The sequence below is a fragment of the Choloepus didactylus genome, chromosome 19 (assembly GCF_015220235.1).
Source record: "Choloepus didactylus isolate mChoDid1 chromosome 19, mChoDid1.pri, whole genome shotgun sequence".
Classification (NCBI taxonomy): Eukaryota; Metazoa; Chordata; class Mammalia; order Pilosa; family Megalonychidae; genus Choloepus; species Choloepus didactylus.
The window spans coordinates 26510993-26534223 of NC_051325.1; the positions used below are offsets into that span (position 1 = coordinate 26510993).

Sequence of the window (23231 nt, forward strand, 5' to 3'; positions counted from 1 at the left end):
ACATCCTCATGTTGGGCTGTAGCTTCTGGGATTCCACCCCCTGGAAGCTCGTAATTTTCCAAGCCATCAGCTTCTGGTCTCTTTGAACCCAAGAGTTCAGTTCTAAGTTTATCTCTTTCTGCTCACATTGTACTATAAGCTGCAAGGAAAAGCCAGGGTACCTCCTTCACATGTAGTCTGGAGATCTCTTCAGCTAAGTATTCCAGGTTGTCGCTTTCAAATTCTTCCTTCCATCTAACACCAGGACTCAATTTTGCCAAATTCTGTGCCACTTTAAAACAAGGATCGCCTTTCTTCCAGTTTGCAACAACACATTCATCATTTCTGCTCAAGTCCTCATCAGAAGTATCTTTAGACTCCATATTTCCATAAACAGTCTCTTTAAAGCAGTTTAGGCCTTTTCTATCAAGCGCCTCACAATTCTTCCAGAATCTTCCCCTTATCCATTTGAAAAGCCGTTCCAACATGTTTGGTATTTGCAAACTCAGCAGAAAAAGCACCCCACTTCTCTGGTACCAAAATCTGTTCTTTCTCCCAGGACATTCCTCTCTAGCAAGCTTGCTCCTCTTCAAAACATCACTCCCAGCTGCACTCAGTTAGTTCCCTCTCTCTGAGTCCCCTCATTTATATAGCTCCACCGATCAAGGCCCACCCTGAATGGGCGGGGCCATGCCTCCATGGGAACATCGCATCAGAATCATTACCCACAGGTGAGTGGGGCACATTCCAAGCAAATCCAACCATCACCAAAACATCTCCTCACAAGACCACAAAGATAATGGCATTTAGGGGACACAATACATTCAAACCGGCACAGGCATCTTGACACAATGTCTGCTATACAATAGCTTCTCAATAAATTCTACTTTCCTTTCCCCCTACACCTAGAAATCCTCTTGATACACCTAAGACTATTGTGTTAATACATGCAGTTGCCACAAACTTTCATTCTCTACACAATTTTCACTTTTCTACGTTTTGCAAAACATATTCTTTCTTGATGATGGCTAGAAGCCACTGAAAATGTTCCTGATAGCTAAAGTCCCACTTAGAAAAATATACAATACAATAAATGAACAATAATATCCTGTCCAGGGAACCGTAGCCATTGATTATGCAAAGGTTTTACATGTTCTATCCCCCTTTTCACTTCTCTCTCAAATCTATTGACCAGATGCAGCTGGATCCTTGATATGTGAGTCCTAGACTTTCTTCAAACAAATGAATTCCCAATGAATCAGTGAGGAGTCTTGATTGCAATGTGGCAGACACTACATCTTAAACTGGTTTAGGTAATGACTGGGGATTTACTAGCTCACAGAATTGAAATGGCCCAATCGGGTATCTCAAACAATATCACCAATGATTTATGCCTTAGTTTACCAGGCTTCTATGACAAATACTGCATCACAGCTTGGCTTAAATGACAGGAATTTATTGGCTTATGGTTTTGAGACTGAGAGAAGTCCAAACCCAAGGCATCAGCCAGATGATACTTTCTCCCCAGAGCTGTAACATTCTGGGACTGGCTTGCCGGCAATCCTTGACGATCACTGGCGATCCTTGGCGATCCTTGGCTTACATCTCTGCCTCCCATCACAGGGTGATGCCCTCTCTTTTCTCTTCCAGGTTCTGCTGATTTCTGGCTTCTGGCTCCTCCCCTTGCTTTCTTTAACACTGGTTTCCAGTTTCTTTCTCTTTATAAAGCCTCCGGTAATCAAGATTAAGGCCCAACCTCATTTGATTGGGCCACAACTTATGTAAAATTAACATCTTCAAGAATCCTATTTGCTGTGGGTTCACACCTACAGGAATGCAGACTCCCCCTTAGGCTCCTGAAGTCTAAACTACCCCCAATATCTTCTTTCATAGGAACAAAATAGCATGACCAGATCCAGATAGCACATCTTTGTGGCACATAATCCAGCCAAAGAAAGAAAGATTCTTTCCCCGTAGATTCACGAAACTTTCCGTAACTTTGTACTGGTTCTGAATAGTCCATTCCTTATCCAATCTCTATGCAGGTATATCCAATAGAATTTTTTGCAGTGATGGAAATGCTCTATAACTGCACCTGTCCATAGGCAGCTATTGAGCACTTGAAATGTGCCTTGTGTAGCTAAGTAAATGACTTTTAATTTAATTTACTTTAAATTACTTTAAACTTAAATGTAAAAAAAAAAAAAAGTCACATGTAGCTCTAGGCTACCATATTGGACACTGAAGCTCTACAGTAAAGAAAGGGTGGGCTTAATCTGGTCAGTGCCTGCTTGCCTTGAGCTGAGGTAAAGTTAATTCCATTTATTTCAGAAAGGAAAGTCATTCTGCCTGATGTCTCAGAGCCCACCATTACTATTTCCCATAGATTAATGGCCCAATAAAATAAGAAATTCTGTGCCAAGAAGTCATATTTATAAATCTTGCTTAGCACAAAGCCACATGAAAGTCACTTAGTAATAACAGTCTTTAAAAGCTGAGAAGGACCTCAGGGCTCACATACTTCAGACCCATACTTCACAGAGAGGACGCAGACTGGGAATACCATGTGATTTGCCTGTGGCATTTACGTGCAGGACCCTTGGTCACTTCCCATGGTAAAATTTGTTCTACTTTAAGCCAGGGAACTCCAATAGGCCTCTATGACAGAATTAACTTCATTCCACATGAAACTTCATAATCGGCAGCTTACTGAAGCCTCCAGTAAAAGACATTACCACAGATACCTGATACTTTATATTCAAATATCTAAAGAATCCTGAGAGGCAATGCACATGAGGCAAGCTGGCTTAGCGGGGAGTGGGGCAGACTAGAGAACACACGCCCTGTCTAAAGCAGGCAGGTGTTGTTCTATTCCAGCCCAATGCAGCCATGGGGATAAGTGGACCAAGTGTTCCCACACCACCTGATTTTTTGAGAAATCCAGATTTGTATATGAACTCCCCAGGTTTTTAAATAAGGCAACTCACTTATGTTTTTAACACTCTGTGCCAGCTAAGCAAGATCTGTTTGCAAACCAGGTTCAGCCTCCAGTTTTCCCCTGTGGTAGAGACTTCTAAAGTCTGACCTACTAAAAATTAAAGCCACCATAGTAGCCACTGTTGGTGATGTCCACCCAGTCCCATGCGTGTCAACTTGACAGCTTCTAGCTGTCAGCACTGGCTGCTATGTCTGAGCATTTTGTTTTTGTTTTTTTTTTGAAGTTTGGGGCCCTGCTTGTCGGGGACACACTCGTTCATCGAGAAGGGCTGGCAGACATGCCAGGAAGATAACTCCCACAGGAGAGCTTCCCCCAGCAACTGATGATGGGAACTGGTGGGTAAATACCCCAGCTCCCTCGTTTCTCTGTTGGAGTAATTCTGAGGTATGCTCCACGCTGTCTCCCTAAGTTCCCCAGAGCAATCAACCATAATGTTAAATTATTTGATAGCTCACCCTTTCTCGGCTGCCTTTCCTTGCCAATCCCACTTGCCCACTGCCCACACCCCATGGGGTCACCTCTCAAATCAACTACCTGAGCTTGAATCCTAGTCTTGGAGTCAGCTTCTAGGAAATCTCAACCTACTGAAACCAAAAACCTGAAATTGTTTTAGTATTTGGATGTTATTTGTTTGTTTTTGCTTTGTTTTCCTCTATTAATAAACCATGTAAGAGTTAAAAAAAAATATGAAAAAGTCACAACATAATTGAAGTTCCCATCTACCCTAGTATCCCAGGATCTCAATACTCAACTGCAGCGCTGAAGCTGCTGTCCTCTTGCGTAATGAAGCCATGCTACAGGAACAAGTGTTCACTTAAAAACAGAACCATTATGAATACCAGCATAGCAACGAGTTCCGCCCCATAGAACTTGTCATTGAGGAATTCACTTCCAACAGGTGCTTTTTTGCCATGATGCAATACAATTTCTAGACCACAGCACCTAAACGGGGAGTTCTGCATAATGCTGAAGAGCAATCTCATGCAAAATCATTTTAAGTACAATCCAAGTTCCCAACAGAAGGCAGCATGAAAACCAAATATTCTAATGAGAGAAATGTGGATTTTAATATTCTCAAATGTATTAAATAGAGGTGATCAGATGGCAAGCTTCCTATCACATCTACATATTTTCTGCCCCTTATTTTTTTTCTGGTTGGTTTATTTGTCAATAAGGGGAGGATTCCTGCAAATTAAAAAGAAATGACATGAGGTCATAATTTAACAAGATAATGTCTTGTACCCAAATTATTAAAAACTTCGAAATAAAGTGAAATAATTATATAAGGTCATTCCTGAAATTACTTTTGCTTATCCAAGGGTGCAGCTAATTTAATTAAATGTTATTTAAACAGCAATTTGATCTACTCAAGTATCCATAAAAAACATACACATAAAATTTAATAAATAGTTGAATGCCAAGGACACCTTTGGTAAGGATAAAACAAACAGCAACTACCAGAAATGCTCAGGGAATGGGAAGTCAAATGGGTGTTAATCAACTGCATATAAGAAAAAAAAACCTATTTTGATTCGATCTCAGATATTAAGAATCATGCTAAAAACTGCTAGTCATTTCCTGCCTTCATTACACAGTATAGAGAATATTATTCAATCAGTCAAATAATTCAGAAGCTGGCAGGGCCTCTGGGTGTTCTTGCTTAGTATGACTTCCAGTATAAATTAGGTCACAGACAAGAAAGGTAAAGCCTGTACATCCTCCCAAGTTCCCCATTATGTCCAGGTGCTTTATATCTGTGATCACCTTGGCTACACATCAGAATCATCTGAGGAGTTAAAAAAAAAAAAAAAAAATCCAAATTAAGTCCATGCCCTGCAAGTAGGACCCAGGTGTCAAACATTTTTTAAAGCTCCCCAGGTGATTTCAATGGGTAGCCAAAGTTGAAAACCAATTTTTCATAGCATTTGCCTCCTTCTCTCAAACGTAATATGCCTAATGCTGTATCTTTGTTGAAGAAGTGTAAGGGAAAAATCCCTCAGGCAAACCTAACCTTACAAATTAAACAAGCTCTTCAAAATGCAAAAACTTAGTAGCTAGGCCTTACAGCCCGACTACCTGGATTCTACTCCTGATCATCAATGTATGAGGGGGTCAATTACCTAACCCGTGTGCCCCTCAGTTTACTCACCTGTAAATGGGGCTAATAAAAGCCCTGCCCTCACGGGCTTGTGGAAATGACTAAATGAGTTATTTGTATTTATGTATCTATAACATTAGAACACCATGTGGGAAACACCATGGAAGTGTTTGCTGTTATCGGTGATGATGATAACAATGATAATGACAATAATCAAAAGGTCTGTGCAAATTGAATCAATACTTATTGAACACTTCCCTAGACTTGGGAAACTTATTTATACCATGTAAGGACTTCCTCATTGATGACTCGAAAAAAGTTTGCATTTTTGCCTTTTAAATTATTTTAAATAAAATAAGCAATGATAAATATGACTAACCAGAAATAAATTAATTACATTCTTTGTTTTGTGTACTTTTATTGTGGCAAATGCTTAACTACATCAACTGTCACTGTAAATTCATTTTACTGGGAGGAAAAAAGGGGCTTATTTTCCTGATTAAATATAGAGAGGACTTGACAAGGACCCCAGCAACAAGAGCAAACAGTCGTGGACTGGCAAGAAAATGAACTAGAGAATGAACAAAAATGCTCCCTCAATCTACACATCTGTAATCCAAACAAAGGAGCATGGCATTATGTCAATACCAAGTACCTGGGAATTCTTTTCAAAACAAAGTCATATGGATTTTCCACATTACAGGAATAAAATTATGAACAACATATAACATGTATTTCCCCAAAAAATTCCTCCTATCCAGCATCTCAAACTATTTTTGGAATCAAAAGTTACAAACATCCTGTTATAATTGTTTCAAAACATGGAAAATATCCAATTTAATTTCTCCTACAAGACAAGGAAAAGCTAAATACAAGGAACTCATAAAACTGAGGCATAATTTTGTAATTAAATTATATTAGCAGTAACGAGTTTTGAATTAAAGCCAGGATACTATTATATGTTTCTAAACTCTAGTTGGAATTATTAAAATGAACATTGCTGTTATTCGCATGATCAAGTACACTGATGGTGACATGAAAATCATATTCATGACTTTATACCCTGAAGATGATTCCAGAAGCACTGAAATGATGCCATTTCATAATAACCAGCTTGATTTTAAAAGACATTTGAACAGGCTACACTTTGATTAGAAAGTCTACTAAGACTCAGGAATCACACCCATGAAGTCTAAGAACTTGTAAAAGATTCCATTCTAATAACATTTATTCTTATGTTGTGGCTACCAAGTCCAAGCAAGCTTAGTATTTGGCTATCCTAGCTTCCCAAAGAGATTCTGCCTCAAAAAGAGACTCCATCAAATGAACATTTAAAAATCTGTCAGGAATTGGACCTCCACAGAGAATGTCAGAGAATGTCACGGTACCTTTGCTACTTAAATACTTTTTTATTAAACCAATTCTCAGAATCTTCCCAAGTTCATTGAGGCAAAAAGTATGTGACTCCTAGCAATGAAAAGAAGTTAGTGTTAAGAATAAATGGAGTTTAGTCTGGTTGATTTGGTGAGGAGAGACTTCTTCCCCGGCAATCTGACCCCCACTGCCTGTCGAAACTCCACTCAGAAACACTGAAGTTTAATCTCTAAGGAGCTGGTCAGTAAGGAGGAAAAGGAGCTGCCTGAGAATCCTAGGAAAAAAGGCTTCAAGCTTATTCCATAAGATGCTTCAAATTCCCAATGGTCCAAGAAACTTTCACCTATGCTGGAGTATTTATCAGGGAACTATCCTCAGAGAACAAGTCTTCCAGACAGTAAATCCCTTCTCTTGCCTTCTACGACTCTGTTCCTAAAACATAATGAGATACATAAATAAGCATCTTGTTTGCCAAAACAGACCTGAGCTTCAACGCTTTAGGTCAAAAGACCACAGCAGAGACTAAACAGAGAACAGATCACTGTTGCCTTAAGAAGAAGGAAAAAGAGGAAACAAACAAACAGAAAATACTATGCATACATAGTCACTTGCCTTTCAAACATCACATCTGTGGTCCCTACAATGAGTCAGGGACTAATCGTTTAGTCAGAGATTATATAACAATAATAAAAACCCCACTTTACAAAGGGCCTCATGCATCACAGTTAACCTCCCAAGTCTAAGGAAGTAATATCCCATTACGAGGAAACTGAGGCTTAGAATGCTGTAGAGATTCACCCGAGGGAACTCATCAACTAAGTGGCAAAGCCAGAACTCAAACCCGTATCTGTCTGACTTTATAACTGGTTTTCTTAACCAGCTTCTGTCTCCCAAATTAGAACTCTTATAGGAAAACCAGCTTAAAATGAAGAATTCGCCTAATATGTACCAGTGCCTCCTATCCAAGGAAACTTTTTAACACCCTTAATTACAGGGCATCTAGATTAAATTGTTAAGGATTAACCGTCTCTATTAGGTAATTCCTAAGCAAGGATTCTAGTAACCGTAGTTTATGTTAGAGGTGGTTTCAGGACACATCGGGAGTGGGAAGGCAAGACAGGAAGGGAAGCAAGAACATACAGTGTGTTTTCAAGCCAGTTCCACTGTGGGTAACAGATTAATCCCACTCAGGAGCTCTGGGAAATAACATAAAACATATGCCTTTGAGTCATCCCACCCAAGAGTGAGGAAGCTGTGGTATTTATCCATCAAAGCCTATCGGATGGGGATGGGTGTTAATTCCAGATACTTCCGGGAAGCCTCGTGGGTGGCAGAGTGGGCTCTGGTGACCAGAAAAAGCAAAGGAACGTGGCCACTGGAGTCCAGCTGATGTCCTCTGGAGTGGAAAGGGTGAGGGTATAGGCAGCTGCTGTGTCTACTCTAGCTATTGATACTTTCAATGATGGTAAAGGAAATTCAGAAGGTGAAGGAAACAACTTAGTCCATAGACTGTGCTGGCTATGGCTGGTGGGCTGTTCCAGATGGAGAATAATCCCAGCCCTCGGAAAGCAATCCTCATGTGCATTTTGTTCTTTTCTAAGGTCATTTTAATCATTGTTTTAGCCTGTGGGGAATGCTACACAGTAGAAATGAACTGATTTCATCTCCTTAAGTTATCATTACATCATTGCACTAAATCACTCAATCAACTCTTTAGCATCCTGCCTCCAGACAGTTTAGAGCCCTGCCCTTTAACAAGAAAGGTCAAAATTGATGTTTCTGGGATACACTAGTGAAGTGTGCCCCAAAGAGGAAGTGCTAAATGATCATTAATGGAATCTGTGGTGCCCAGTAATTCTTTATGGAGATCAGACATTTTTTTTCTTTTTTTCTTTATTTTTTTTATTGGTGAAGTTGTAGGTTTGCCGAAAAATCATGAATAAAATACAGAGTTCTCATATTCTATCCTATTAACAACTTGCATTAGTGTGGTACATTTGTTAAAATGATGGAAAAACATTTTTAAAATTGTACTATTAACTATAGTCCATGGATTACATTAGGGTTCACTGTTTATATTGTACAGTACTGTTTTTTAAAAATATTTATTCTAGTAACATATATACAACCTAAAATTTCATTTTTTAACCACATTAAAAAAATATTTTTCATAAGAAATTCCTACCTTTTCTTATTGAGGTTTATGATGCTTCATTCAAGATATTTTTGAACTCTGGACTCATACTGAAAAATGTCCTTGTGGCTTATTTAAGCATTTAACTTTTAAACCTTGCTTTTGAACTCTGTATTGAAATTCAAGGCTACCGTAAGAGAAGGCTCTCCATAGTGGCCATTAATAGAACTAAATCATCACTCGGTACAAGGATCTCAAATGATGCCTCATGCAAAATCACAGGCTGGAACAAAATGGCAGTAGGAGGGCATGATGAAGTGCCCTGAGTCCCTAGAAATGACAGACTATACAGGTATGCATTTATATCTATAATACATCACAGGTAAACAAAAAAGGTTGCACTTGTTAATGTACAAAGTATGTAAGGCAGAAGAAAAATGAGACAAAAATAAAGTAGGAAATTACAGTCCAGATGTGCACAGGTATTAGAACATAAAAGCAGATCTGCAGGCCACCCAAACCAGGAGGTGGAGCAGTCAGCACTCGGGGTGAGAGTGGAGCATCAGCTCGGGTCAACACAGCTTCCCACGCCCTCCACACGCTGAGCCACAAAGAAAGCCACGGGGTGATGGAGCTAGCCAAGCTGGCTACCACCAGAAAGAACAGGGAGCCCCACCTAACACCAGTCCTAAAAACAGACCATAGATTGATTAAAAACCCAAATCAATACTAATGATGGCGATGATGATGATGATGAATAAGACACCTTAAATAATGCAAAAAAAGCAAACGAAAAGTAAAAGCTTGAAACGGGACTCCATCAAAATTTAAAATTTTGTCAGGCGTAAATTAAAAGTGAAGAAATTGAGACAAGCCACAGGCAGGAAGAAAGTATTTGCAATATCTATAACAGATAAAGCATTGACATCTAGACTGCTGAGAGAAATCTCAACACAAGGATAAGAGGTATAAGGAGGCAATACATGAAAAAGAAAACAGAAATGATAAAAAATGTATGAAAATACACACAAACTTACTAGCTAATCACAAAGGCAGATTAAAAGAGATACCATGGTTGTATCAGATTGGGAAAAATTAAAATGTTTCCTTATAGTGTTTATGGGGCATGAGGAAATAGTTCCTCTCACATAAAACTAGTAGGATTATAAAATGGTCCAGCCATTAAATAAAATTGAATCAGCAATTGTATTCCTGAGAATTTACCTTAGAGAAACCCTGATCCATAAACCTCAAGTGGGATAAACAAGGGTGACTATTACTGTATATTATAGGATTGCTTGCCGTAGCCTAAAATTAGAAACAAACAAAACGAAAGTCCATCAATGGGAATTTTTTATTAGTAAATAAAATTTGGCAATCGATTCTAGGGGCTATGACAGAGCCATTTAAAAGAATGATGTAGGACCATGTGTATTGACATGAAAAGTTCTCTAAGATACAGTATAAAGTGAAAGCAAGTTGCAGAATAGTAAATATAATAAAATACTATTTAGGATAAAAACCAGCACGCACAAAACAAAATGAAATATTTCATTATGCATGTATAAATGCATATATAAAGGCCTTGAAAGATAACATGGAACTGTTGTCAGTAGTTAACTCTGGAGAGAGGACTAGAGACTGGGGTCAATGGGGAGTTTAAGGTCATTTAAATTGTTTTATTCTCTTACCACAAAAAGGCATTTGTATATTATCCATCAAATTAATAATAAATAAAACCTATAACAGGATGCTAGAATTCCTTCATTTAAAATGTTGGTTTCTACTACCATTCTTTTTTTTTTTTCCTAAATGTGTGTTTCTCTCCCCCTGTCCCTCTCCCAAGTTTCTGTTTTAGCAATAGCAATATAAGGAATGGTTTACTGAACTATACTGAACTCCTTGATCTGAACTAGTAATGACTAGTTTTATTTTTATACCAACTTTGGCACCAAAGCATGGCATCAAGTTGAAAGGCAAGGGCTACTTTGTTTCGTATTCTAACAAGATAGGTTTTGGTCAGTCTTTTAATGTTGACCTTTTTTCTTCTTTACTCTTCCTTTCAAAATCGTAATGCAGATTCTTCTTGTAGTTAACATGGTTTTCACGGCTAGCACTTCCTGTGTTGGTGTCTGGTGCCAATATGCATAGCTCCAAAGAAGTCAGAGCCTAATGCAGCCAGCCTCTTAAATATTTAGTCTGTGCAGGGGCTCCTTCACTCATAACTTACAGGTAAGCTTATCATCGTCCCATAATATGCATATACATAAGAAAACACCACCATAATTTAAACAGTCATGTTCAGAAACTCATTTTTACTAAGTATAGTTAACAAGATTTACAGAACCAATAAAAAAGAGGGAAGAATTATTAAAGTAAGTCCAGAGCTGGTACAAACTATGAACATTTACCCCTAAATGTGGTGTTTGTATTTGTCAGCTTCCATCAGCCCCACACTCTCACTATTTCACCACAGCACATTTCTGCTACCTAAAAGTTATGTGATAGTCCTGCTTATTAACTCCAACGTCCATTATCTGTCTTCTTTGCCACCTACCTGTTCTATGGTGACAAATCAAAAGAAGGCAACAGGTTATAACTGTCTATAGAGAGTGATTCCAGTTGGTTGAAATAGGTGGCTCTGGTTCCTGGTCTGATGTAATCATGACAGTAGAGAGGATGTAGGTAAGACACTGTGCAAACTGTGAGGATGTTCTTACAGAGCTATAAAAGGAAAGCTCTGTAACAACTACCCTTTACCAAAGGCTTCTTACACCACTCGGCTCACCACTGAGCAGACCAGGCTGCAGGTGACTGATTGCTCATTAGAGTGCTTCATGGATAAAAGGAGGAGCATGTTGGGTAGAAGATCAAAGGGAGAAAAGAGGCAAGAAGAAATGACAATATTCCCACAAATACCAAAGCAAGTTTCCAAACTGGTGGAAAGCACGGTGGGTAAAATCAAGGGATAACATGTGACAGACTCTTAAGACTGATAGTCAGAAAAAAAATATTGTAAAGTGGATCTCTAAGTAGCATCAAGATTGCACTGTTCGTGGAGGTACCTTCAAATGATCGTATTCACAACCACCACCTAAAAGCTTTGAGAGCTGTCCTTCATTTGCTCAGACCATCTCTTCTAGCATACACTTACTTTGGGAGTCGTCTCCTCGAAGTAGATGGATGCATCACTCTTTCTGGTTCCAGAACTGGGCTTAAAGCCAGAAGAAAATGACAAACTTGGAAGCATGGAAGGTTTAATTTTTTTTGTCAATTCTCTCATCTCTTGGATACTAAGATTTATGACCATTGACTAAAAAATAAACTTCCAAACTATGATATATGACACAGGGGTGACTGAGGTTTAGAAAAGCAAGAAGTCAAATTTCCCATCTCTTGGCTAGAACTGTAAGATTCATACTCATGAAAAGAAAAGAAATAAGGAGATAAAAGGAATGGCTCCCACACGATTTGTTTCAATTAGTCATAAACGGCTTTACAAGATTCTGAAGGGAAAATGGTTGGTGTAGACGACTGAAAGACATTTTCCTCCATTTGGAAATAAACATGGGTCAAAAAACTGGGTCCACAGAACAGTAGAGACACGTCAAACAGTATCTGGTCCTTAAACCCTTTCTTTTCACAAGCAAAGAAACATTTATAATTGGTCTCAGAGGCGAGCTTAACTGAGTTGCCATGAATTATTTAAAAAGCCCAAAATACCTTTTGTTACTTTTATAGAAGGCTGATTTACAAGTTGAAAAACCAAACTGACAGTTTGTCTCCAGTACAAATATCCAACCTTTAAAACTGCTCTAGGCATTTTAAATACATCTTTCATGAATATAGCTTCAATAGTTCTAAAAATAACTTTCAGGAGGGGAGGAAAAAATACCCAACCTCTTTCAAAGCATTGTTCTATACATAACAGCAGGAAACCAAACAGAATGTTGAAGCCAAAGTGATTAACACACCCAGTAATACAAATGAACACAGACTATGAAATCTAACTCGAATACATTTTTGACAGTAGCTTGGGGTCTTAGACTTTAATGCTATTTTAAAAAGTATTCAGAAATATCCTCTGCGGTTTACTCCCACATCAATGGTTACAGAGGGTTCCAGGACACACATATTCAAAAAGTAACTCTGGGACCACACCAGGAAGCTGAAATTTGACTTCTGAATGGAGTGTAAACAGGTCCCTTCAGGAGTGGCCCTGGGGCCAGAGGTTACTTCCCAGAGGGAAGAGCCCCCACCCCCACCCCGCTCCATCCCCACCCCCCACCCCCCACCCCGCTCCATCCCCACCCCCACTCCACCCCCACCCCCACCAGCTCCCCAGGCTCCACCCCCACTCCACCCCCACCCCCACCAGCTCCACACTACAGCTCACAGGTGAAACTGAGGTTGACCCAGAGGGCAGCAGGCAAGACTGAAAGCTCCAATAACTTTGGACAAAGAGACATAATGTCGGGTTATTAAGGCGCTACCAGGATCTCACAAACCAGTGCCTCTTCAGCAGTAATTGTTGAGGTCCCAGGTTGGTTAATTTCAGTATGCATTCCGCACTCTCATTAACCCTACTCCATCTCTCCAAATACCAGAAGTTGGAGGGTCAAAATATTCCGTATTCTTTGGCCTCTTAGGTTCAAGCATATAACTGCAACCGTGTCTCTTCAAATAATAACCACTTTCTATGAATACTCTTGCCTAACTGCCCATTAAACTTCAAATAAATCTTATGATCTGTAGACATTCTACTTTTTAATAATTCAATATAGAATTGTCTCAATGGGTTTCATAATAAATGAGATCTCAAATTCATGGTATTGTGGGCAGAAGGCTAATTTGACAAGAAATTCCTGAAAGACTGCAGGTATAGGCTAAAGGAATGTTATTCTTGATTTTCTAATGTGAACAGATTATCAAGGTCAAATCCCTGTTGGAGCTGGCAGAGTCCTCAATGTACAGCACAGGGGAGAAGGGAGAGAAAGGAAAAGTCAAGGTTATGGTCAGTAGGGTGAAAAGGGATTTTCTCATCATTTTTCTCCATTTCTTATGGGTGGAGTTGGGTAGGGAACTTAAATCAGTAACACTGGCTAATTTTCTTTTAAATCAAATATCATTTATATTTCCATGTCTCAACCTAACAAATAATATAAACAGAACTGGAAAATACCAATTGCTCTAGGATTGAGTGAATCCAACATTTCAGACTGAAGTCCTTGAAAAATCCTAAGACATTAAATGGAGTCTCTAAATAAATACAAAACCATTCATGAAATGTAAGTAAGACAAAAAAAAAAAAAAAACAACTTTGCAAAGCAGCAACCAACTGAAAAACCTAAGAAAGACATCCCATTTCTTACCTTATTTTGATCTGTCCAGTAAAAGAAAAATCCCTGAGGGTCAGTCCTCAAAATAATTGGAGTAACAATAGTGGAGTCCTAGAAATGGAAGAAAAAAGCATGTATGTCAACATATCTCACTGGAGAAAGTTCTACCTTGGAGTTACTTAAGTGAGAATTGTTAAGAGTTTCTCCAAAGTCATCAATTATTAATAAAAATTACCAAAAAAATTAGACATGGGAAGTTTAACTCCATAGGATTATTAGTTATATATCTGAGGTACATTACCAATAATCAGGAAATCTGTACATAACTTATAAAGGAAAAAGCCAGTAATGCATTTAGTTTTTGACTAAAACAAGTTTTTAAAGGGCTTGACATGTTTTCCATTAAAAGGCTTTACCTAGTTATCCAAATAATTTTAACACCAAACATGATTATGTATTTTATATGATTAAAATTAATTAAGATACATGCTGAGAATAATATTTTAGACTACATTTGCTTTATAAAATGACTGTCAATTGTACTGAAGAGAGTAAGCACAGCATTTGGGCATTGCTGATTCCAAGGTAACAGTAAATAAGGCCATTTTCTACATATTTTGGAAAGATAAATCCAAATTTGCTTTAAATTTAAATTTCAAACATTAAAATAAAACATCATAGGCAAATTGCCTTCTGAGTTTAAAGCATGCATATTACAAAGCAAAAACTGTATGCATTATTATAATACTAAATATTTCTAAAACGTGATGTTTTCTTTCGGCAATTTTTGGAAAGGCATACATACCATCTGCACAAGAAAACGTGTCATTGGATATGGATTTTTGTATTGAAATACTTAGGCCTCTGCAGGAATTGGATTTTTACAGAGACATAAATACACCAAGTTTATTTCAGCTTTTTAAAACACATAACTATGGTATGGCATATCCTCCATCTGATCCAAAGGATTTGCAATGAAAAGTAGGACTTAAAGAGAGAATTTGGGAATCTGGGACTTTTTTCCCTGATGGGTAGGACAATAATGATAGTGCAAGAATGATGGTTTTAGTTTACACATTGAGCTTTACAGTAAGCATCAGGCTCTTGGAGGCCATTGGCTTGGGTTCAGATTACTGCCCGCCTCCTCGTGGTGCCTCATTGTCCATAACTGAACAGGGGAAAAAAAGGATAAGAATAACACCTACCTCAGAGGGTTGTTGTGAGAATTAAATAGGATAATTTGGACAAAGCATCTGGAGCAATGCTTGGCACATGATAAGAAATCAATAAATACCTACTATTTTATTTATGTATAAAATTATGTTTAAAACCTGATTTGTTAAAAAATTAAATGAAAACTCATCCTGACATTCTTGGTTAACATGTGATTTGAAAATTATATTTATAAGTATTGTCGGAAATAAAGTGGTACCTGTAAGGGAATAAACGCTCTCTCGGTTCTGGAGGAGAAAAGAATTTATTTACAATCTTGCAAGATGGGGCGTCCAGCCAAACACATGGAAGACTGGCGCGCCAGAGGAAGAGAATGGCGATCTTTAAATTTCCTACTCCTAATTCGCAAAGTCCCTCCCCTGTTTCCCCATTGACTGGGTACTACAGAGGTTACAACCTATCCGAGAACACTAACTAATTCATCTTTGAGATGTTAATTTGTACAGCCAATCCCAGAGAGTTCATTTAGTTTAAAAAAAGTTTTTCTTTTTGCTGTGAGTTCCTGCCTCTGATTTTACTTCATATTTCTTTACATTCCAGTAACCATGGTTACTTTTCCATATAAGGGGCTGGCAGATTCTTCTCTTTATCACGGGGCTTGTTTAAACTGGTTTTGCCCTCCATTTCCCTTATTCCATGCTGTCTCTATGTGAAAACTAAAACTTATCCCCTTTCTTACAAGTATTATGCTATTTCATGGAACTTTGGTTGGAATTTTAAAGTTTCAAATTTACTTTTAATAAATGTCAAAAAAGATATCTGAAATAAATTCGATATTACAATGAAAGACAACAATTTTAAAATATTTTCTATTTCTTCTATGAAATACATGCAGAAAAGTTCATAGCAATATTTTCAGTCCATTCCTATCACCTTCTTTTCTAGAAGTGGGCAACATATAAGCTTCTGACAGGATGCACACAGCACACATCCCCACTTTCCAGGTGAATTTGGAATTAAACCTGTAGGTGTAATTATCATTCTCAAACCAGTTCTTTTTCTTTTAAAAATGTCTGACAAGATTCTAATTGAAATTTTGGTAGCCATTCACTGCAATGATCTCGGACAATGAAATATTTAAGTTAGCAAAGCTTAACTGCTCAAATTTATATTTGGAACACTGCTTCATGGGTCTCAGATACTGCTATTTTAAGCTTATCCCTTCTCCTCCCTCAAAATTAAAGCTCCTTTGTTAAATATTTTCTGACCCCACTCTTCCGGGGCTAGTTCCTCTGTTAAATGATCATTTATCAGGGCTCCCTGCCTGCTTCCTCCATAATCACCTCCAACATTCCAAGATCAGCTGGAACTTGGCATTCGTACCATGCAAGGCACAATTTGACCCAGAAATACATGAATATCCATTTTCAATTCCACCTGCTTTTTTTCCCACTTCCCACATAATCGCAAATGTCTATATTCTCCCCCTACCAAAGTAGCCGCTCAACCTGGAGCTCAAATATTCTCATTGTCAGAACATATGTACTGGTTTAAAGTTTGAAAAATATGGCTATAATTTATTTCTAAGGGAACTGCCGACAGATTGTGACTCTGGAGCATTTACTGCAGGGTAATGGAGACAACTCTCAGAGGCTCTATTTGTTATTCTCTATCTCTCCATCAATATCTATAAGATATGTACTCCAGAAAACACAGATTGCTGGGCCCTTTCCCAGAGCTTCTGATTCACTGGGTCTGGAATGGAGCCTGAAAATCTGCATTTCTAACAACTCCCAGGGAAGCTGATGCTGCTGATCCGGGGACCACAATGTGAGACCCACTGACATAGGCCCACAGTGGGCAAGCCTGAGGAGCACCACTGAGCTTAAAATGCAGGCAAACCTGTGTCTAGTGGGCACACTCCCCCTAACTAAGAATTCAACTTTAATCTACTTACTTAAGGTTATAAAGTATTTTTTCCATAATCATCTGCCTTGAAAAAAAGAACCAATAAATATGTTTGTCTTAGTTTAGTAATAGTGGACAGTGCATAGTAAATTCCCCTTTACTCTTTACTTGATAGAAACTATTTTACTTACTCTTATCCCTATCTCACAAATGAACACAACAAATAGAAAGATATAAGAAGCTGCTCTGTTTTTAATTTACATGAATATCCCAAAAAATCTTCAGGCCAAATAAAGCATAGTGAAGGAACAAAGTAAAGGGCCTCCACAAAACCTCAACTTCTAAAAGAACGAGAAGCATTTCAACAAGGAAAAGAATCACTGGAACCAACTTTAATGTTACGAAGTCTCATAATTCTTTGTTACAATGATTTACTCATCAATTCATTGATATAAAACAATAATATCCCTTAAGAAACTAAGAGTAAATGACAACGACACTAATGGTCCAAACTCCATTCTAATTCCAGAATTATCTCTACGATTTTGGAATCCTTGAGAGAATAATAACTGATGCATCCTGAACATCTACTCTGATCCAATCACTGTAGTAGATTTTCTCCTCTAATACTTATAACTTAAAAGGTTAACTCTATTATTATCACCATTTCACAGAAAAAAGAGACTGAGGCTTGTTCTAAAAATCTTGCCCAAGGAAACCCAGCGAAGAAATAAGGAAAGTGGGAAATTAAACCGTGAGGTCCATGCTCTCAATCAGTGCTCTCCAAGATTTTTGCATAATTGTCCCACTAAAGAGTCTTTTTAGACATTTATTTTCCTAATCATCCTTAGGGAAATTGTAAAACCACAGATACTCTAAATGCCTGGTTATGTCTGTGCTTTATACATTAGAAGGAGTGAGGTTTACTTCCCCGCAAGAATAACTATTCATTTCCTTGGAGGTGATCTTGCCCCTGTTGAGAATGCAAGCAATGAACCAGTGCTGACCCATACAGGAGCCACGAGTCACACGTGGTTATTGAGCACCTGAAATATGGTCAGTGCAACTGAGATAAGCAGTAAGAGTTCAAAAATTTAGAATGAAAAAAGGAAAATATTTCATTAATTTTTTATATTGATTACATGTCCAAAAGGATAGATTGGCTTAAATAAAATACATTATTAAAATTAACCTCACCTGTTTCTTCAAAAATATAAAATTTCCTATGTGGCTCACATATTTCTATTGAGCAGTGTAACTCTAACTAAATCTTTATAGGGATACTCCTTAACATGGAACTCTCCCTCAAAAAGCAAGCCAGACCTCTCATCAGACAACTCTAGTTAAAATTTTTTGTTTCATATGTGTAGCCAGCATCCACCTCCCACAGTTCTAATTTTAACATCAAAGTACTGCAGAATAAATCTAGTTTCTTCTCTAGTCAATCCTTCAAAGGTCTAAATATAGCCACCATGTTCCCACCCTTTGAGCTACACTTCAACCACCCCTTGAGCTACACTTCAACTAACCCAGAGCCTCAAAGCTAATATCAACAACCAGTCCACAATCCCATAGCACACTCCTTACGTGCACTGTCAGAAAGTCAATTGGCTGAGGTTAACCACAATCCTAACCCCATGGTGAGTTTCATATTCTAAATTATTACAAGAGAACACCATGGGAATGGAGGCATGCACTCAAAAAGTAACCAATGTTATACAGTCAACAAGGAAAAATAACAAATTCTGTTCCAGAGAGATTGCTAAAATTTGCATCACGAAACAAGTGTATATTGTGGGGAAAAGAGCTATGTGAAAGGAGACAGAATTTTAAGGCTCAGAGAAAATCAGATGTGGTGCCCATCAAACATCAGCAATGTGGCCCTGACTAAGCATTAGAAACATAAGGGCAGTCTTAGATGCAAAGATTTAAGATTCAGATCAGTGACGTAAAACTTGCATGTGCATCAGTGTTGAGAGAATTTTCTTTCAGGAATGTATCCAGTCTGAAACTTCCCAAAACGAAAGAAAACAGAGAGGGTAAGAAGGTTTGGTGTAGAGGATGCAAAGGGTTGAGAGAAGCACTATTGAGATTCTTGCCTTTTACTGGCAAGTATAAAAATCCCTTTTAATAATCCCTTTTAATACAATACAGGAAAAAAACTGAACACATGATTCTTCAAATACCACGTTAAGTTACTTCAGATACTGTGTGCCCAGGTTTCAAACGAAAGCCCAGACTTCCAATCTTCCGAGGCTCATTGTTTAGTGGGGGCAACAGATCAGTAAACCAATAATCTCAATAAGATACAGCAATATAGCACTAGAGGGAGTGAAGTGGCATCTCATGGTTTTAATTTGAATTTGTCTGATGACCAATGATGTTGACCATCTTTTTATTTGCTTTCTTGCCACTTGCATGTATGTACGCAATGCCTGTATTTGTGTGTGTGTATGTGTGTGTGAGTGAAGTAGCCCAATACTTTTAAAATCAGTTAAGAGCATGTCATATTTCTGCTTAAAATCCTTTTAATGCAGTGGTTCTCAACCAGGGCGATTTTGCACCCAGGAGGCATCTGACAATGTCTGGAGACAATTTTGATTGTCATGATTGGGGTTTTGCTACTGGTATCTAGTGAGTAGAGGCCAGAGATGCTGCTAAACATCCTACAAAGCACAACGAAGAATTACTCGGCCCCAAAATGGCAACAGTGCGAAGCTGAGAAATTCAGCTTCGGTGGCTTCCTGTTGACTTGACAGTAAGTCCAAAATTTTGCAGTGACCTAAGCAACATACATGCAGTCCCTGGCCATCCCGCCAACATTATCGGAGCCACACTCTCCACTGGCTTATTCTGCATCTGCTGCCCGGCGTTTGTTCAGTCTTTCAAAGTCTCCAGGCTCCTTCCCTCCTCAGACTACCCACACATGCTCTTCTCCCAAATGGATACACTCCCTCATGTCTGCCTAAGTCTTACTTATTACTCAGGTCTTTCCACAAGTAGAACTTCCCCAGGTAACTCTTTCCCACTTCTTATACTCACGTGTTCTTTTTTTTGTAGCACTTACCACAGTTAAATGAAATAATTATACCTCTATTTGTTTAGCATCTTATCTGTTCCAGTAGAAGGCAAACTCCATGAGGGCAAGAACCAAATCCTCTGCCATTCTTATATCCAGAGCACTAGCAAAATGTCTAGCTCATAGGAGGCATCAACACACTGTTAATGTGTGAATGTTGGCTGGATGAATGAATGGAGGGATAGATACCGCTGGAAAATTAAGACAGATCTGAAAAATACCAACTGGGTTTGGCACCTAACAGTTGTCTGTAGCCTTGGTGAGAGATATTTCAAAGAAGTGCTGAGTGTAGAATATGGCTTTGGGGGGCTGAGGAGTGAACAGGAGGGGAGGGAAGGGAATTGGCGATTATAAGCCACACTTTCCTTTTGGATGGAAGGAGATGAAGGAAAGAGTGGTAATTAAAGGAGGAAGGAGGGTTAGAGGGTCATTGTGTTGTTTTCATCTGGGTTTATGACTAAAAGGCATATTGATGTGTTCTTAGAAAATCTTCAACAGAAGGAAACTTTTGCAGATGCTGTCAAAGGGGGCACATATAATAATGAGGCCAGGCCTCAGAAACGCCAGGAAGGATGGGCTCCAGAACGTGAACAGAGGAGGCATGAAGCTTTCCCCAGGATAGGAGAACAGTGGGAGAATGGAGGTGCTGCAAGTATATTAAACTAGGAATGGGAAGGGCAGGAAGTACAAGAATATTGTCCCATTGGTTTCCATTTCCTCTGTAAAGAGGAAATAATATAGGCAGAGGTTTTATCTGAACATTTTTAAACTGTAGGTCTTTCATTTGATATTTTACTCCTTCTAGCAATAGAGCTCACAGACAATGTATTCATTTTTCTCTTTGCGAGTCATTGTGATAGAATATTTTCACAATGATCAATCTTTCATTCTGTCACTCCCAACACTTCAGAATTTCTTCAAGGGCAAGTTGCATGGCTTTATTTTGGTCTACATATGAGCAAATTTTCAAAACACAAAAGCCACTGGTAACACTCAGAATAAGAGATGTAAATACATTATAATTTTTAACACATATTGAATCGCAATTTAGTACACCCTCAGCCTTACATCATATCAGACCTTACAGGAACTCAGTGCTGTGACAGCAGTCAGCTCAGTAATGCCAACAAACATTTGCTTCTTGAACACATATGGATAAAACCTATTTAAGAAAGTCACAAAGTCCCTTAAGACTCTAGGGGATTTCAGACTGAATGGAAGGACATGGAGCAGGGCTTTCCACCAACGCCATGGGCAGGTGTATCTTGAAGGTCACACAAAGCCAGACTGTACCGCACGGCTGCCTCAGGGATGCACACTCTCCTGTATGAACTCACTGTGAGCCAGACACACCACACCATTTCTTCCTTCCACAACATTCCTTGAGCACCTACAGAGTGCCAGGCCTAGGCTGTATCTAGGGAAAGGAGACAAATAACAAAAAGCTTTGGTCCTCAAGAAGCCCTGGTTCAACTGTAATACAGACAAGGGAACTCTGTGTCCACCTCCCTGCCCTGTTAATCTAGATCTTGTCTCTCTCTTGGCAGTGTCTTGAATTCCAAGCCATCCTGAGTATTGCTTGGGAACAGGTGCATCATCCTCTACATGTCCTTCATGATGACCATAACCTTAATCCTACACCATCAACAATTTCCATGAGAAGCCATGGGGTCAGCCTTAATAGGAATCAGAAAAAGAAAAAGTCTGCAAGTATATTGGGAATAGAAAAAGGGGGAGGAGCATACACAATGCATCTTGCTAGATACAAAAGTGTCATGTATTAGGCAATGAAAAAATCACCTACGTATATAACACCATTCCTGAATATCTATCTTGCCACGTGCATGTTTCCACACGTGGCTGACTACTGTAGAACATTTGTCAAGATTCTTGAGCACACACTGGCCTCTATTCCTGAAAGCAGCAATGAAATTTTCTTATGTTCCCATATCTTACACAGTGTAGACAAAAATGGACTTTGTATACCCACCATAAAAAATAGCTGTTTTGAGCACACTATCCAAAAGGGATGAGCATGCAAAAATCTAGGCTTCATTTGTATGAATCCCACAGTCAGGGAGATTCTTTGCAAAAATCAATGGCTCTCTTTCAACTTGGATTCATTTGGACTCTATCAAAAGTCTTTTGTTACCAAAACAGGATACCAAAATGATCTTATTTGAGGATGCCATGATAGACTGGAAAGGACTTTGAATATAACCAGAAGACCGAGTTTTACATTCTGATTCTAGCTCTAACCAGATGCCTGTCCTTGGGCAAGTTATAACTCACTGGCCTCAGTTCAATTCTATGAAAATGGGAATAATAACACTTGCTCTTTTCCTACCCACTGAAGGTTGTTTTGTATGAAAGGAGATGAATGTACATAATTTTCAAATGATTATGTGATTCTGTCAGAATATTTTCTTAAAAGTGTAAGTGCCTATCGTTAGGAGTCACTCTTGGTATTGAATTCCAGGGACAGGCTTTCTTTAAAAAAAATTTCATTTTCTCAAATATAGTATTAAAGAAGAAAATTAAATTGGATGTCTGAATAGTGATTGCATATTATATTTGAAACACATGAAATTCTAGAACCATAAAGGGCCATCCATATCCCTTAATTAACATAAAAGATAATTAATCACTTAACAGGAAAGGCCGGAGAAGGAGGCTTCCAGTTGCGCCTCCATGAGTGACCCCCCAGAACACCATAGTATTAGAGAGATATTACTTCAGAAAGACAAGAAATCAAGGAAGAACTACTGGGGTAAAAAGTACATCAACTTAGCCGACGTCAAGGGAAGATTAAGCAGAGAACGAGGAACAGCCTCTGTCACCATCACCTCTTTACACAATGGACCTGAGTCCTGGGCACTGAGGCACCACTACAGAAGAAGCCACATCTCACGTACATATAGAAACAAACCAAAGGATGCAGAAAGATGGCCTCCATCACATTTCAGCCCTCCAAATCTCATATGAGTGCAGCTACTTGTGGAACTTATTTCACAATCAGAACCTTAGCTGCAAGGGAATCTGGTAAACACAGCTTTAAATTTCTAGGCTCTATTATATATATAAGAGGATATGGGAATGGATGCTGAGTGGACCTCAACCATACCCAAGGTAACACCAAGAGAAAGCAT

The 23231-nt window shown here is 38.6% G+C and overlaps 1 protein-coding gene across 5 annotated transcripts in view; it reads right to left on the reverse strand.

Annotated features, from left to right (window-relative positions):
- Positions 1-23231, reverse strand: part of PLCB1 (phospholipase C beta 1) — an 856401-nt gene that overhangs the window by 827619 nt on the left and 5551 nt on the right. For all 5 annotated transcript variants that reach the window (XM_037811315.1, XM_037811314.1, XM_037811311.1 and 2 more), the window contains exon 2: positions 13956-14033. In XM_037811315.1, coding sequence (XP_037667243.1) covers positions 13956-14033 — 78 coding nt within the window. The remainder of the gene's footprint in view (positions 1-13955; positions 14034-23231) is intronic.